Source organism: Colius striatus, chromosome 1 (genome assembly GCF_028858725.1).
Source record: "Colius striatus isolate bColStr4 chromosome 1, bColStr4.1.hap1, whole genome shotgun sequence".
Classification (NCBI taxonomy): domain Eukaryota; kingdom Metazoa; phylum Chordata; class Aves; order Coliiformes; family Coliidae; genus Colius; species Colius striatus.
Window position 1 is genome coordinate 68648076 of NC_084759.1, and position 17642 is coordinate 68665717.

Below are 17642 nucleotides of genomic sequence, written 5' to 3' on the forward strand. Positions count from 1 at the left end.
CCATTTGAGTCTGACAGAAACAATGATGTGAAGTTATTTTGTTCCCACTCTTATAAGGTCTTCAGTGTTTATGAAAATGGTGTTTATCTTAATCTTACAGGCAATCTTAGTGATAAACGTTTCCGTAGCAGTAGGTTTTTTGAGGCACAGTGTTTCATCACTGAAGCAAACTCCATTTGGCATCTGCCAATTATCAAAAGGCGGCCAGTATATCCATGAAAGCAATTATCCCTGGATTCCTAACTTCTAGCCTAACAGAAATTACAGAAACCAGATGCATTTCATCAAATCGATACAAGAGATCAAACTCACTATTTCTGAAAGTTCAAAACCAACACAGAAATTCATAAAAAAAAAGTCAGCACGCTTCCATCTGCTCTTCCAAGACACTGTAAGGAGCAGATTAAGTTAAGGGGCAGACTTAGGCTATGAAGCAATACAGAAGAGAATTCATCTTTAAAGACACATAAAAAAACCCTCTCACCAGAGTATCACTGTTGTACGCCTGTGTATAAACTCGTCCGTTCCTGGATAATACTAGAAAGCGTTTCTCTGCGCAGGCAACTTGCACGACGCCAAGATTGGCAAGTCCTTCACATTGAATTGGACCACTCACGTTAGCATAATATTTCCAACCTATTAAACCCCAAGCAATGACCTCTTGCAAAGATCCCTAGAAAATAAGAAGTTCTTCAAGTACTAATTTTGAAATCGACAACTTGATAAAAAGCACAGAGCAGATTACTTGTTTAAGCTTTTATATGCCAAATATACTCAAATCTGTGACAGTCCTAACTGCCAGCAGTTAATAAAGCTTACCTATTAGAAGACATGAAAATCAAAGACTTGCATGCATTATATTCAGTGTAACCTGGTATTGAATAAGCTATAAATATCCACAGTAAATGTTCAGAGATTTTTCACATTGGTAAGCTTAACATTTACTTTCTTTTTCTAAATATGCCATACCCACAACAAATGACCTGATCTTGATCATTTACTTTGACAAGCACAATGGAGCAGCTGAAAATATGGTAGAATTAGCCATAACATTGTGATAAGAAAGAACAGCTCACAAACCACAGAACTGTACTCCAGGACAGACTGAAAGAGCACTGATGTAACAAATGACACCCAAGTAAAACAAATGTAATTACCTTAAGTTACCTTGTGAAAATCAAAAGGAAATTTCAAGAATCATTTTCCTTACAAACTGAAAATCAGTTTTGCTTTTAGGAAAAATATCTTACTAAGTTTGACATTGCAGTTACCTTATGAGATGTGGGAGAGCTACACTGTGGAGGCATACACGGGGTGGCTAGACGATCTAAATGGGCCATGATCACTACAGCTGTTTGTCTCAGATCAATTGCTAGCTCATTGTCCTGTGGTAAAGTCAGATACCTCAGAAAACTTTCATTTGGACTGAGAGGATAAGTCAAGAGCTAGAAAAGAAAAAAAGGTAGTCAGCAGAATTCTGAAGGATAAACAACATATTTTACACATGCTGAGTCTCTGCACAAGTTTAAGAGAAATTTTTAGAGTAGATGAAAACTCCAAACACACACGTTGAGACAATAGTTATATTGTGAATAGAACAGAAGATTACAAGAATAAAAGTGATTTACTGTGTTTTACGAACCTCAATAATATTCAATTAACTTCAAACAAAAACAATCCAAATGTGCAGAAAAGTTAACTAACCCCATCTGTAAGTTGACTATCACAAAAGCGTTAACTGAAACACAATGGTTACTTCTAATTATACTATTAACATTCCTCCTCCTACCCCAATAAACTTAAATGTACACATGAAAACCAAGCAGCACTGGTGTACATACATCTTACACGGGAAACACTACTAGCTAATTTTGTTTGGATAATTTTATTATTACTTTAGCCAGTCAAATGAAATGTGATATCAATATAACATCTCTTTTAAATATCTTTTTCTCTTTCATACCTGAATTTCTTCCTCAGTGTTGGGCACATCTTTATTACATATTATACTCTGAAATCTTTGTAGTAAAGGTAGAAGGGGTGCACTTGTTCCCTGTGCAGATCGCTCATTGTCTGTTTCCCTTGTTCCATTATCCCAAAGTTGAAGCAACAACATAACAGCAGACAACATTTGGCTGAAAGGGGAAGTTTACATCTTCTGTTAACAAACGTTCCTGAAAACATTAAAACTTTCTACGTTTTGAAGATTAGCTATACCAGATGTCACAGCTGTCTAATTTAAACAGATTATAAAAATTCCAAAAATTGCAGTCTAGCTCACAAAAGATCTTGATGAACATTGCATTGCAAAAAAAGCTTATATGCCTTGAACACCAATTAATACATTAAATGCAAATCCATGAAAGCTCAAGACAGGTACTGCTCTGGCCATTACAACAGACAAGGAAAAATACATGCACTCATGCTCCTCACCTCAATGTACCCCTCTGCACTGCCAGCTCTAGCAATATAGCAAGCGCCAAGTGCTGGTCTTGTAATGGAATGTTTCCTGGCCCTTTGGTACCGGGAGCTCCATGCACATCTCTGTTCAAAAGTCAAACAATATACATTAACTAAGTAGTTATGTACCGCAAAAAAATGCATATTCACTTACCAAAAGTATCCTCAGCACACCAAGAACTGCTAAACATATAGAAATATAAAATTGGTGATGAAAGCAGCTGAGAAGAGCTGACACTTCATACATCATCCATTTTCAGAGTGCCAGATAGGCTTTAAAACTGTCTCAAGCTTCACTATCTGCCATATAGCTGTATTAAACATACTAAGAACATGAAAAACAATTTTCAGAGGTGAAATTCAAATATTCCTTATGATAGTCACTATAAGGATTTAGTTCCAGTATTCAAAATACAATTAATTTCTGCAAACTATTGTAAAAGGGTAACTTTAAGACTCTTTAAACAGGGAAAAGCAGGAGTGTTCCAAGTCCAATATGTGTTTATTTTCCATCCTATGCACAAAAGTCTATTATTTTACTATGCTAATAAAGTACAATTAAGTGTATACATACACTGTATTACCAAAGCACTCTTCATATGGATACAGTTTACATTGGTGAAATACTTTTCAGGGAGATCTATAAGCAGTGATTCAGAATACTCAATTACAGATTTTTTTCTTAAATAGTTAAAGGAATTAAATCACATTTAAAGAGCATAATTTCAATAGTTCATCTATTTTTTGCTTGCTTGTATGATGACATTAGAAAACTAAAGCAATCTTTTAAATTTTCTATAAACTATTGATACTGTCAGCTACTAAGAAATGCAAGCTTGCCATTTAACAGCTACTTCAGCAATGCTCAAAAAGAGAAACTTACCCAGTCACAACAGACCTTAGGAATTTAGTAGCTCTTTCCACCACTTCCAGCCATACAGAAGATACAGTCCCTTCATCAAAAAGGGATGCCTCTGGTAGAGCTCGTAGTGCATCAAGTGATTCTTGTAATAATTCACTGCACAGGTCTGCATCTTCACCTAAGGAACACAATAATATCAGTTACACGTCCAGTCTTTACAGAAGTTATAAAAAGTTTTAGATGCAAAGTTTTGTGGATTTCTTTTAACCTCAAGCTTAAAGGTTACTTAATACATACAAAGTTCTCAAACTTCACACAAACGTTTTGAGTGCAATGCTTCTGTGAGGCAGCTAACTCTTCAGAAATTACATTTAGAAAGGTGGTAACTCTTAAATCAGCTAATTCCACTATGCATCAAATGGAGAAATTAAAAGAACTAGGAGCTGGCTGAACACCGTGAGCTGAACAGCTCCCATGTGAACAAACAGCCCAGATTAAGACAAACAGCAGGTCAAGTTACAGTGGCACAAATGACAATTCTGCCAACCTCTGCAATTTGACAATTTCCAACAAGTATATAAATCATATGCAAGTCTCACACTACTGCTCCAAAGCCCTTCTCTCAGCTGCTACTATCATGTGCCAAAATGGTGGATCGACTCTGTCTGAAGAATAAATCTTAGCTTTTCTGAAACCTGGCATTAAAAACACATTCTCTTAATGAACTCTCATATCGTTTCCCTAAGCATAAAAGTATTGCAGCGCAATACAGCAATGGTACTGGCTTGGATGGTTTCAATCAGCAACAGTATTGTTGGGTATAATGTCATAAAAATATAACACACAATTATGCAAATCTAGCATTTATTTAACTTTCAGTATAGTTCTATGCAAATATTTAATATACACACATGCTTTAATGAAGCATCTCTCTTCTAACGAAAAGTAGATGTAATATGCTACAGAGTAGACCTACCTGACCTCCAGGCTCTACGAAGGAACGCAAATGCAAATGAAAGTGCTGCTCGGGATCCAACTCGTGCAAGTCCTTCTACACCTTTGCCTACAGGTCTTGGGCTATATAAATTTACATTGTTTCAATAAAATGTATACAATTATACATTCATATTAGTATACATAGTATTCAACGATTTTATAATTTAGCCATACGTATGCATATACAATTACATCATTTTTATTTGTAAAGAACTGTAACTGTCTCTTGAAAATGAAAGTGATCAACACTCAAATGTCAACAACCAAAATGCAACTTCAGCTGCCTCAAAGAAACCTATCCAGCCCCCAACATCAATAAGCTTCACAGAGAAAAAACAAACTAGACTTACATAATTGACTGTCATCACAAAGGTGCCTGTAAGTTACTCAGAGTGAAACTGTGATAAGTGTATTCAAAATACACACAGGTAAGATACTTCGTGTACTCAGGAAGTTAACTTGGACTGCATAACTATGCTTATAGCCTATTCTTTTAGATGAATCTTGAACTATTTAGAATTAATTCCACCAATTTTGTCATTTCTTATCTTTCCATTCAAGTGTCAACGTTAAGTATTTCTCCTTACAGTTTGAACTTTTGTTAATACCCACTGGACTCTCATACATTCCTGTTTACTTTTAAGCAAACAATCACATTAATTAAAGTAAGCCTTCCTTTGTACTTAATGACATGAGATTCCCTACTGCTTCATCTCAGAGACACACCAACAATTCTGTTCTCTTTTTAATCTCACATCAAAAGAAAGCACTAGGACTGTTAGGACAGACTATTCAGAGAGAGATACCATTGTCAGAACTCCAATTCTATAATAACTAGTTATGATATCTACCCACCATCTTTTTTCATTTTTGAAGCTAGACAAAAATGTAACATAAAAGTATCCCTGGCTGAACTGCTTGTTCTGTCAGACAGCATCCTTGTTCAGCTACTGCGTAGCTTCTTTAATGCCTCATCTGATAGATTTTCCTATTTCTAGGTCAATAAGCTATCTAGACATAGAAAGTAATCAGAAAATATCTTATTCAGTTAGTTCTCTGGAAACAGTTTCATATAAAACGTACAATTACACCATTTCTCACCCTAGTTAAGGAAAACTATGTTCCACTTTTACATATTTGTATTTTAAAATTTGTTACGTGCCTTAACTGAGTCAACATGGACAAAAAGTAGTAAAGTTATTAGAACTATGTAACCTCCATCAGCCTAATTTCTGAACTAGGCTTCTCCATACTTTCTAGCTGAACAGAACAAAAGGATACTTCAATAAAAGTATGCTTAGAGCTCAAAGAATCATATCTACAATGCACTACAATAAAAATCCACTAGTATGAACAGAGAGATTATAAGCAATCATCAGACAAGGAGGAAAACTGCACAGCAGACAACATCAAGTAAAACCATCTTAATAAATAAGAAGAGTTTCTTCACTGCTAGTGTTTCACAAAGAGGAAGAAATCACATTTAGCTCTCACACGAGACATCTATGACTTTGATAATGTATTCATTTGTTCATGCAGGTGTCATTACCTTTTCTTATCCACAGCAGGCAGAGGAATACTACTGCTTTTCCACTTAACTTTGACATTCTCCTGAAGAACTGTTCTGTTCAACGCAATGAAATATCGTTCCAGGATAACTAGCCTCTGCTTTAGCCTCATAGCTGAAAGAGCTGTTGTAGCAGTTTGCGTGGCCAGAGTTTGCTGTTCCTTCACTAGTACATGAAGGCATTCCTTCAATTCATTCACATCTGAGAATCACAGAAAGATATTATTTTATGCGTGTTTATCTTCGTTATATAAAGCATCAAGAAAAATCAAGACAAACCGTAAACTGTGAACTGACCAGAACTCTGAACCTCAAAACTCCGTTTCCATATTTAATGTGCACACTTCTAATCCACAGTATTATTCAAACATACTTCACAAGGGTTTAGACAAAGTTTATCACCAAAACTGGGTTTGGGTGAACCCATTTGAACCTTCGTATCTCATGTCTGAAATAAAAATATCATAGGAAATACTTATGCATTTTAAAAAAAAAGTTAGATAGCAAATTCTTGCCATCCTCTGACCTCAGAGTTCCTTCTCTTACATGCAGGCAACAACCCTGCAAGCCCCCACAAGGATATGCTTTCATTTTGCACTGATACACATCATCTTAAGTTTAGCAGAAGTTAAAAACTACTTTCAGAAGCTCTAGGATCACTTCCAAGAGCTGATAAGCTTCTGAAACAAATAATGTCATAAATTTATTTATTAATAGTACTTCCAAGCATCTTAAAACATCTGACTTAAGTAACAACACTAGAGAGTTAATTCCTCACTAACCAGAAAAAGTGGTCAGTCAACAATCCAGTAATGTAACAACAGACAGTAAGTACGCTACCAAAAAACAAAGCCACAAAACTTGAAAACAAAAAATTGGGAATTGTATATTTTTACATTCCCTGTAGTTTTAATTCCTAGAACAAAACATCAAAGTCTCTTCTGTCACTTTATTAACAGTCTCATCACAGAGCCACCCCTCTCTGCTTTGCACTGAATTACTGTACTCATCCCTCAGCCAACCACATTTGTTGCCCAGCTGTTACACAGAAGCACCTTTGTTTTAGCTGACACCTAAGGGATACAATAAAACCCACACGTCCACATATATGTAACAGTATTTGTGAGAAGCTGGACAAGACCTTAGAAAGAAGCAACGCTTTTTTTTGAACATTTGCCTCCAAGCTACAGATATTTAGACAGAGTTATGGTAGTCTCTAGAGCTGAAAATTCTATCTAATGAGGCATAATAGTTTTTGCAAATGTAATTGCATAAAATATCCAAGGTTTTTTATCCCCTCTACAACAAACGTCTGCATACCCAGCAGAGAATTCAAGCGGCATTCTCTGCCATGGGATCACATTGCACAGTCATTTATGTTTTCTTGTCAGCCATCACCCCAGTCTGTTTTTGACATTGCTACTCACATGTCACCATTTCGTAATGTCTTAGATTCCTTTCCCTGAGGCAATTTACATCATTGCACCTGACTATGAGGAACAAACTTATTTTTTTAATGAGTAAGAACAGATTAAGAAGTGTTCCTTGCAGTCTTATCTATTTTTTTTTAAATGTCTAAAGCAGTAGCAGCTATCATACACATTCATACCTTGATTCAAAACAAGAAACCTGACAAAATCAACAAGAAACACAATCAAAAAAGCCATGCTGTCCCTAATATGAGCCCCGCAAAATTCCCCAGAGGACTCTATAGCACAGTCAAATATTGACAAGTTATATACAGTTACTTACAATCATAATGTGAAATTATACACAAATAGAACAGATGCCTGACACAGGTATGTTTGATTCATTTGGTTTTGGCTTTTATAATGTTTTTTAACATTACGACCACGTAGAAGTTGACTTGAAAGACTTTAGTGGACAACTCTATCAAGTCTCAAGCTCCAATATACCTTGGGTGATCCAACTAAAATTTTGTTTCACTAAATAACACGATTTTGAGAGAAAAAAAATCTCAGTTGTAAAGCATTAGTATTACTCAGAACATCAAAGTTAAAACTTCTACAAAATATAAACTACATGTTCCACGGCTGCTGCTGTTATCTTAGGTACGCTTTAATCTCCATTTGGTAAGCAAAAGCACAAAAAATATCTAGAAGCACATGGCTTCTGTACTTTAGAGTACCATAAGAAAACATGGTCAATACTGACATGCCAGTTTCATGATCCCTCTAAATAAACCCCAAGAAAAGACACAGATTTGGGGCATCTGAGGGCAACCTGTAAAACACTCAACATCCTACTCAATAATCTGACAAGTGACTCGACATCAAAAAAAAAAAAAAGAGAATACCTCACAGGTTCAACTTCATTTTGATACAAAACCAGCATATGGTTCCATGGACTATGCAAGGTTTCAAAAAACAAAACTTTGCAACAGCACTTTTTAAAGTAAAGGAATTTAAAAGGAAGATATTTTGCTTTCCTTTCAATTAAGTCAACATGAACAAATAATCAAACTAAGACACTATAATCTACTAAAAATATGTCTCTGCATTTTAAGAAATAATATGCAAATAATTAAATTTTCAAGTGATAAACCCTAAGAAAAACACAGTCTACACATTCAGAAACCAGTCATACGAAAAACTGTTCAGTTGAAACATACTCATTTCAAATACTTCTCATATACTGTGTGCAAAAATTTTTTTTAATGGAAAAGTATTTAGCCTCACCAAGACTCAAACAATATAAAAATAACCTGCATGAAGCATAAATTGAAGTTTACTCAATTCAGTTGTAGTAATTTTTTTCCTCACTTCTCACCTTGTCTTCACAATCTCAAGAATGCAAAAGAAAGTTCAGATGCAAAGTACAGTAAAGGCTGGAACAGGTTATAATAGTCCTGTAATTCAGACATCTCAAACCCATGACTGTCTTGTTTTATTAAAAGTAATACTATTTTTAAGGCAGATATATCTATACAGTTTCTCACTTTAAATCTCCTTTTATCCTATATGTAAATTTATCTTTACAAAGATTCAGCTCAGCTTTAGAAAGTCATCCCAGTGAAACTGATTTCAGCAAACTCTCAACTCTGAACAACACTTATTACCGATGAACTTAACAGACTAATGAGAGAATAGCTTATTAATAGTAACGATTCAAATTTCATCTGAGAAGGTTACATGGAACTCTAAACAAAATCATTCCTACACCACTACACCAGCCCTTGATGCTAACCAGGCTTTGCTTTGTCAGTTATTTTATGAAGGGTGGACACACATTATTTACCTCATCCATACTCTCAAATGTGAGAGCTCAAATCCTATCATACAAGTCTAAATTCTCAAAACTACCATTAGCAGAATACTTGTTAACTGAGAACTACACAGGTAGGTTTCTGGCTGCAATAGTAATTGGTAAGGATTTTACCATCTTCTGTTAAAATGTATCACCTCTCTCCCTCTCCTCAGCAACTAACATAACTAGCATGTCTTCACTTCTTTACTGCTCCTGCCAGAAGTTCCCTGCATTACAAGAAAAAATAACTGGTAGTGTTTAACCCAGATCATTTAACAGAATGGCATTAAGGAGTGACACACTATTTAGGTATGCCAGCAAAACTAAGGGCAGGCAGAGCAAGCAGCTGAAGACAGTAACTTCTTAAACCATCTTGGCCACAGCCAGAAAGGTAACCTGACATGAGTCTTAAGACATGTAGCCTGACTAAAGGCACCTTTGCTCCTGTTTTAGCAGCTACAAAAAAAACCCAAACAAAAACGAAAAAAACTTCACACCACAAAAACACACAACAATTTACTAAAGGTTTCTTACTATTTCTTTCATTAGCTCTTGTAGGGTATGCCACAGGACCCTAACTGGTAAACTAAGGACCTCAAAAACACCAATATCAAACTGAAAAGTTTTAAGGACATCAGTTGAGTCGCAACCTCTAGTAAAGGCAAACAGAGATGTTACAGAGTAGAGATATTTCAGACCAAAAAACTTAAAACACATTTCAAACAAAATATGGCAACAATACATTGTTATAATAAGCACACATTCCTGTCTGCAATAGAATTAATGTGCTCTAATTTCCTAGAGATTTTTACATTTCATCTCCTCTTTTCCCTTCCACTACATGGTATTTCCACTAGACAAAGCACAAAGAAACGATGCAGTTGGCTTGGCTTATCAGGTATCTAATAATCCTACAAGCCACCACCCCAGAATGAGTGGATTCAAAAGTTAGAGGGAAAGACAAATAATGAAATCACATACACATTATTTCCTTCAGAAATGAAGCTAAATACACTCTCAAAATTATTTCACACCAACAAAGAATATACTTTCTAAAGGGCATTTAGCTTTTGCTTCCTTTTGTCTGTCCACCTATTCATAAGATGACCATCAACACATTTCATCTTATTAGTGTTCAGGACAAGAAATAATGAATAGTTGTATGCACGTTCTGAATGTGTCTCATTATGAGGCTGGGCGCCTAATTTTCCAAGATTTATATTGTGAGCAAAACTTGTTTAAATTGATGATCAAATACTCATATACAGAACAAAATAGCAAGAACCGAGACTCATGTATATCATGTATATGCACATACTCTTTAAGACCATAAAACAGAAAACCAGATACTTGGAGCTGGACGACAGCTTTCAGTTTTGAGGAGTGGGTAGAGGAAGGGGAGATGGTGAGTTAAAAAAAAAAAAAAAAAATCTCTTCCAAGTGGTAAGAAAGCAAAAGAAAAAACAGGGATGAAGGAGTTCTGAGAAATGTAAAACACAGGAGGTCAAATTTCATTCTCTGAATGAACCATTCTTTCATTAGAATTTCTAAATCTAAACTTAAAAGTGTCAATCAAGACATTTTATTCAAGTAGAAAATATCACTACAAAGGAGGTTAAAAAGTTTTTTGAATCCCGTATCTGCTTTCAATTACTTTTTCACAGCACCTATTTAATTTTGGAACTAATAGCCCTTAGGGGATGAAAGCTCTCCAAATCTCCTCTCTCCCAAAGTAATCACAGAAACATTCAATTACTGTTGGTAGTGACATGTATCTCAACAATATGTCACTGAGCTTACATGGGTAATTTTAACCTGACCCCTTAGGTATTACCTCTAAAGCATTTCTTAGTTCAAACAGCTGTACTAACAATACAGGAAAAATAAGATGCAGGCACAGTCTGTAAACAAACTCTTCTTCATGCATGAAGAAACCACAAACGTGCTACACTGTAACACTGATTTACCAGCAAAGTAGCGTAATTCACAGCTAATATAAACCAGATCTGACTACACAAAAAACCCCATATTCCCACTTCAAGTGTATATGGCTTATTCATTTAAGGATCTTCGTATTCAGGTAATTCCTTATTTTGTCCTATAGGGGAAACAGAACAGTAGCCTTACTATTGAAACTTCCAAGTAGAAAGGTGCATTGTCTCGTCAGAAGGCAATTAAGGTGAATTTAAACTTTTTAAGTATGTGATATTTAGTATCTCAAATGTACAAGATGAGATCACATTACACTGAATCTGAAGCATAATCTATTTAACAGTTTTTAAAGGTAAGTTTTTACACATACAGTTGTTCTATCAGTTGAGATGTTTGTTTTGTCAAGAAATAAAAATTACCTGACCTCGAGTGGTTTTAAATAAATCCTCAACTATATTCATAGTCAAAAGTGAGCTGTGTCTACAATTTTAAGCTTTGAGAAAGATTTAGCAAGTGCTTTTTCTCAAAGATTTAAAAAAAAAAAAAAAAACAAAAAACCAAAAGCAACCAAAAAAAAAGCAAAACACAACAACAAAAGAAACAGAATACATTTGAAGGGAAAACCGTACTTTCAGATGGAAGTCAAAAATACGCATATCTCTAAGATTTTACATCTACAAAAGACATGGCATGTTGTAGGGTTTGGACAATCATTTCAAAAGTTTTCCTCTTTTTCTTCCTATATCCAGGGCTGAATATCTGGGCTTCTCTCCAGACCATACAAAATGGTAAAAAATTAATATTTTCAGAAAAGAAAAGTGATGAAAGTAGTAAACCAAGACTTTTAAGAGGAATCAGAAGAACCAGCTAATGAGCACAGAATCTGGTAGGAACAGGATAGGGCGAGCATGTTTTAAAAGACTCATGTAAAAAATGAGGCTTGAATAGTTTAACACTGACATCACTTAAGACCTGAATATGAAATGGACATGTACTCAGATGCAAGAAGGAAGGATAAAGTCAAATGTTGACTTACTCATATATTTATTACTCATGTATTTTTACAGTACTTGGCATAATAAAACAAGTCCAAAGAAAGATATGACCTCTCTGCCCTGTTCTGGCAGAGAAGTGATCTCAGCATAAATTAGGACTTGTGAAAGTATTTTGCTTCTCTGAACTTTCGCCAGGATGACAAAACACAAGTTTGAGACAGGACAAAAGTACTGCCTCTCAACATATTTTATGAACAGGTTTTTTTGCATGCTCTCAAAATCTCTCAGCCCTCATGGGAGAGGGATGTCACAAGGCCCACTGACCTGGATTAGCCTGCTGAAGTTCAATAACATGATACTCCACACTTCTTTTCAAAATAGGATTGTATTACTGCACTTCTAAAACAGTTACACACTGTCTAACATCTAGGTACTATTTTCATAATGTAAGACTGTAAATCCTTAAACTCGATATAAATAATTCAGGATATTGGCCTGAAACACAAACTTCATATATTCCTTCAGTTCTTTTTGTAAAGTAACTCCAAGCACACATCTCCAAATTATACCTTACTTGTAAAGGAATACAAAACATAAATGAAAACATAGTAAGTCTTTAATTCTTACTTCATCAGCAACAATGTATTTAAGAAACAGTATTCCTTTCCCAAAGTTCCTTTATGCTATTGACAGGCAAATATTCAAAGGTTCATTTTATTTTTATAAAGGATGACAGAAGAAAAGTGTAAAACACTTATTTTGACACAACACTTATACAAAGTATCAAACTTGAAGTGATTCTCTGTATTTGTCAAAATTTATTGTCAAACCACAAAGACCACAATGGCTCAAGAGGCTGTATTTCTGATAAATACAAAACAAAAAGTCACCTATAATCATGAAAAAAAGCCACCTGTTACACCTTTATACTGCAAATGTGTTTGTAGTGTTGTTTAAGGATTTGTATGTCACAGCTATGTGATGCAAAGTTCAATTAAAAAGAGTAAAAGAGCAGGAATATAAATTAATTACATAAAGTGTGTGTTATTTCCAGAATAAGTATCTACATGTGTGCCAATAAACCATACTAAATATAAACACCAAAAGTAAATACAAGAAAGTAAATCATTTCATTCTAAAATCTCCAAACACACATGCATCCCCTTAATCTTTTCTCTTTTTTTCTATTTTTAAGAAATGATTGGATGGTGTGCTTTAAGGACAGGTCTTGTCCCAAACACCTCAGTCAGTCGAGATAAATTTGGTAAGATACTTGGCCTTTAGATTACCATTTCATAAAATAATTCTGGTTTGCTTTTCAGCAACACTAAATCAAAATACAAAACAACTGTAACACGACCTTCAGCTTAGGTTTCCTAATACATTCAATGCTCACTCTCCCTTCCACTGTGGTGGCAATTCTTTTAATTCCTCGTACATTGCAAAATTCTGTCCCACTACTAGAGTGACAGCAAGTCCATCTGTTCTCCTGTCCTTAAGAAAAGGGAGCAAACTAGCTGGCACAGAGCAGAGGACAGCAGACTGGCAGCTGACAAGTGGGTCAACAGAAACAAATAGCTTTCCCAGCAAATGGGGCTACACAGATGCAGGTTCTGGCACTGAAGAAACAATACTTTCTCCAGGGATCTCCAAGTACTTCTGGGTGAAGGGAAAGGAAAAGGGGCACAATAGATGTCTTCAAAGTTTCTACATGCCAGCATACAAATCAGGCAATACCAGGTACCAGAAGTCTAAAACAAACCACCAAATTGAAGCTTCTTCTGATCTGCTATTTTTAAACACGGACAAATTTAGACAACGAATTGCAGCTCTGCAGTAATCAGCAGCCATGAACTTCAACTGACTTCAATACAAAACCCAGGATTTTATAGAGCCATACATGAAGACATGAACGCACAAATCATTTTTCCACTGCCATCACAGATGAGATTACCGTTCGCAAAGGTCACAACAGACACTTAATTGAACTAATCACTTCAATCTTCCTTCCACGATTCACTCAAACTTACCTACCAGACCATGAAATCAGAAAGAAAAATCACCTATTAAATTGTTATTGCCTGTAGAAAATGCAGGCTTTGGAATCTAAGTAATTATTTTTAGTGTCTGCAACTGAAAAGAAATATTCTGAAGACACCATAACATTTCATTGTAGAACTGCATTTGTTACAAGTCAGTTTATCATTCCTTCATGTAGCATGAAAGGTACAAATTGCGTCTTCAAGTCATGAGTCTAATGAAATCTGAAAGTAATTATAGTAAATGTTTAACTTCAACCACAGTTAACCACTTACCCAACTTAATCCACTAACCTAACGTATGCATCTGTCAGCAAGTACATTTGATCCACTCATGCTACAAAAGCAGTCATCAATACAGAATACATAATACTTCAGTGAGAATGACCAAAATAGCTCTAATACCTGGTTGTTTGCCCCACACCCAACTCTCAACAATTGATTTAGCCCTGTAAGTGGGTGGCGGAGTCTCTTCCTCATCTTTCTTTTCTTTGTCATTTTGCTCTTCTTTCTTTGATGCAGTTTGGCATTCAGTGCTATCATCTAAAGAAAAAAAAACACAGGGGAGAAAAAAAAAAAAGGAGATCAGTCAAAATTCTAAGATGGAATTCAGTTCAAGGGGGAAAAACATAAAGGTGAAACACCTAGCCCATAAGCTTACAGCAATATTGTCTATCATTAAGAGTACAGGGAATTACACATAAGAGAAGTACTATTTTCCCATGTCAACTGTCACAGGTGCTAGGCCTCATGTTACATTTCGTAAGACAGTGACCTTAGAAACTAGAAATCACTGCTGTAATCTCTTAGGAAGGATGAACATTTAATATCAATAACATCATATTAGACTTGCAAACAATTTGCAGCACACAGTATTTCAAAGGATGCACTTTGGATTTTGCTCCCAACTATCTGCATTTCTGCAGTATTTACTTGTTCTCATACTCAATTTCTAACAAAGAAAAAATATGAAAATTGCTTTAATTTTAAAGTCAAGGAGAGCTATATATTGGCATTTACTGTAATTTTATGCAGCACTATTCCAACATCTGTAATGCATCTTGGTAATCACCAGCAAGTAATGAAAATAATACCACCACTTTCTGCCCAAGCAACAAAACAGAATTTGCAATCCTTTTGAGATTACTTTCATAAAGACAGAACATAGACACAAGTCATTTATCTCCATAATCAAAGGCTGCATTAAAGTCCCAATTTTCTAAACACGGAAGAACTAAACAGCTGGAAGTCTCTCCTTGTGCACATAGTATGGTTATGGATTTCCATATCCATACCTCCAGTCAGTTCAACACAAAATACTGCCTTGCAATTAAGGGCCACACTGGCAACTGTTTTCCTCAACCTGACCACCTTTTCTACAAATATCCCCCGAAATTTCTCAAGTCCAGCATTTGCAACTTGCCCTTGAACAGCTTAGTTCCAGTCATTTTGACCAAGCTCTTAAAAGTTAATGTGCCACCATTCTCATCTGCCCCACCACCCCCCTGCCCCAAGCATCCTGACCACACAAGCCAGATAAGCATGTTAAGAATCAGTATTGTGTCTATTTTTTCCTAGCCCATCCCTCACATTCAAAATTTCTGAAATGTGCTGGTACAAATCCATAAAACAATAAGCAGCAAGAGATTCACAGCTATAGCTAGACATAGCACTTCCGACTGCAGCCTGCCTCAAACTCACCATGACCCCACTTGGAGATCAAAGGCTCTTATTACCTCAGAACACACATCAGACTTACACAAAAAAAAAATCAACTATCCTTTCCACCTGGCCTGAAAAGAAATTAATGCCTCATCTTGTTGTAACTGCATCTGTGATGTCTCTTTGTTAAATATTTGTTGTCTACAGTCTTAACAACAGCACCTCTTAAAATAAACATTTTTATAAGGTACTTTAACTGTTTGAAATTAAAGCCATTGTTTCCTAATCTATAACACACACCAGAGCTGAGGATGTGGCAGATGAATACCCAAGAAAAACAAGATATATCTGAAGTATTCATGCTGCAGCTGAGATTGTAGACTAAGGAAGAGATAGTAGAGTCATTTGAGAACACAAAAAAATAGTTTGGAAATCCCACTTGTAAGTGGCAATCAGAGAGAGTATCATCATTTCTCTCAAACACCAAGAAACAGCCAATAGTACAGCAGTCATCAGCATGATAACACACATCCAATATGTAACTGAATCTTGCTGTTTATATACTAAGGTACAAGCAAATAATATTAAAGGCACAGATTCCAATTATAGAGTTAAATCAGTGACTAAGGACCCTCTTTAGCCCCAGTAGTTCAGAATACTCCCACAGTAACACCATGATCTCACTGTTTCTACACGCACCCACACATCTAGGTACACACTCCACAGGGTCTGGGATCGTGAGTAGAAGGGTGTTGTGTCAACACACAACGTATCACAGGCAGCTGTAAGAGAATTTGTCACACTTTTTAAGAGATCCCTAGCAAAGGATAACCAAGGGGTACAGTCATTTTGTCCAACTCCTCGCTGCAAATAGAGAAGGTCCCAATCCGGTTGGGAGCTTAAGCTTTGTATTGTGTGAAAACAACATTGAGATGCAAACCCATAAAGTGGACTTTTTTTTTCCTTTGTCTATATGAACAGACAAGGGGAGCAATGAGGGAAGAAGTGGGAAGTAGATGAGATAGAAGTCACATCAGATGTCTACATCAAATTGTTCCACAAAGACTTTTCACTATACTTGCAAAAAAACACTTGCTCCGTAAGGGTCAAAATTACTATCAGTGTACACTGAAGCAGCAACACAGGTACCACAATTGGGGGAGCTCAGTTATGCTTCACAAAAGGCATTTTTAAAAAGGGAGGCCCAAAGATTTTTCAGAAAGAGGGGCAGGGAGGAAGAAATCTTGAGTGAAGCCAGCACAGGCCAAAATAACAATTTCCAAAACAATAAATGCAAAAACAGGCTGCAATGTGACAATCTGCTTTAATTTCTTTTTTCTCAGACTGAAGTATGAACATTGTGGTGGGCGAAAACAACTCTGTAACATTCCCCTGAAAGATCTTTGCTTAACTATGTTTTGGTTTACAACCCTCAGCTTCAAAGCTAAGGCAGGTGTGCTTCGCCAGTCTACAACTGAGCAACTGAATCATCCTCAGCTCAGAAATCAAAGTGCAGTAGCTCCATCTTGCACAGCAACAACCTAATATAAGTGAAGCATAAAAAGGAAGCTATTAAAGGTGGACCTTAAATTTCATATTCAATGAAGAAAATAATCAATAACTGCCTAGTTGCCTCTGGCACCTGTTACAGTATGATCTTATGCTGCTCTTAAATGCCAATGAACCAATATCCTTAAGAATCCCTCAATAGAAACAAAAAGCAAGCAATAGTTTCCCAACAGATGTTGCCATTCACAAGGCAAAAAGTTACAGAATGTGCTTTGGCAAAGGCTGTGTTTTACAATCACTCTAAAATAGTGTTTGATAGTCCCAGATCCAGGAAGTAACTGGGCTGCAATACA

General features: G+C 35.9%; 1 protein-coding gene across 7 annotated transcripts in view; it reads right to left on the minus strand.

The window, feature by feature from the left end:
- The window catches only part of HERC2 (HECT and RLD domain containing E3 ubiquitin protein ligase 2), a 109126-nt gene that overhangs the window by 75464 nt on the left and 16020 nt on the right, over nt 1-17642 (minus strand). For 6 of the 7 annotated variants that reach the window (XM_061998140.1, XM_061998165.1, XM_061998131.1 and 3 more), the window contains exons 4-11: nt 14524-14661; nt 5868-6087; nt 4299-4399; nt 3344-3500; nt 2434-2544; nt 1964-2135; nt 1272-1445; nt 485-673 (exon numbers count right to left, since the gene is read on the minus strand). In XM_061998140.1, the coding sequence (XP_061854124.1) occupies nt 485-673; nt 1272-1445; nt 1964-2135; nt 2434-2544; nt 3344-3500; nt 4299-4399; nt 5868-6087; nt 14524-14661 (1262 nt within the window). The remainder of the gene's footprint in view (nt 1-484; nt 674-1271; nt 1446-1963; nt 2136-2433; nt 2545-3343; nt 3501-4298; nt 4400-5867; nt 6088-14523; nt 14662-17642) is intronic. The other variant, XM_061998154.1, reaches the window with a different exon arrangement.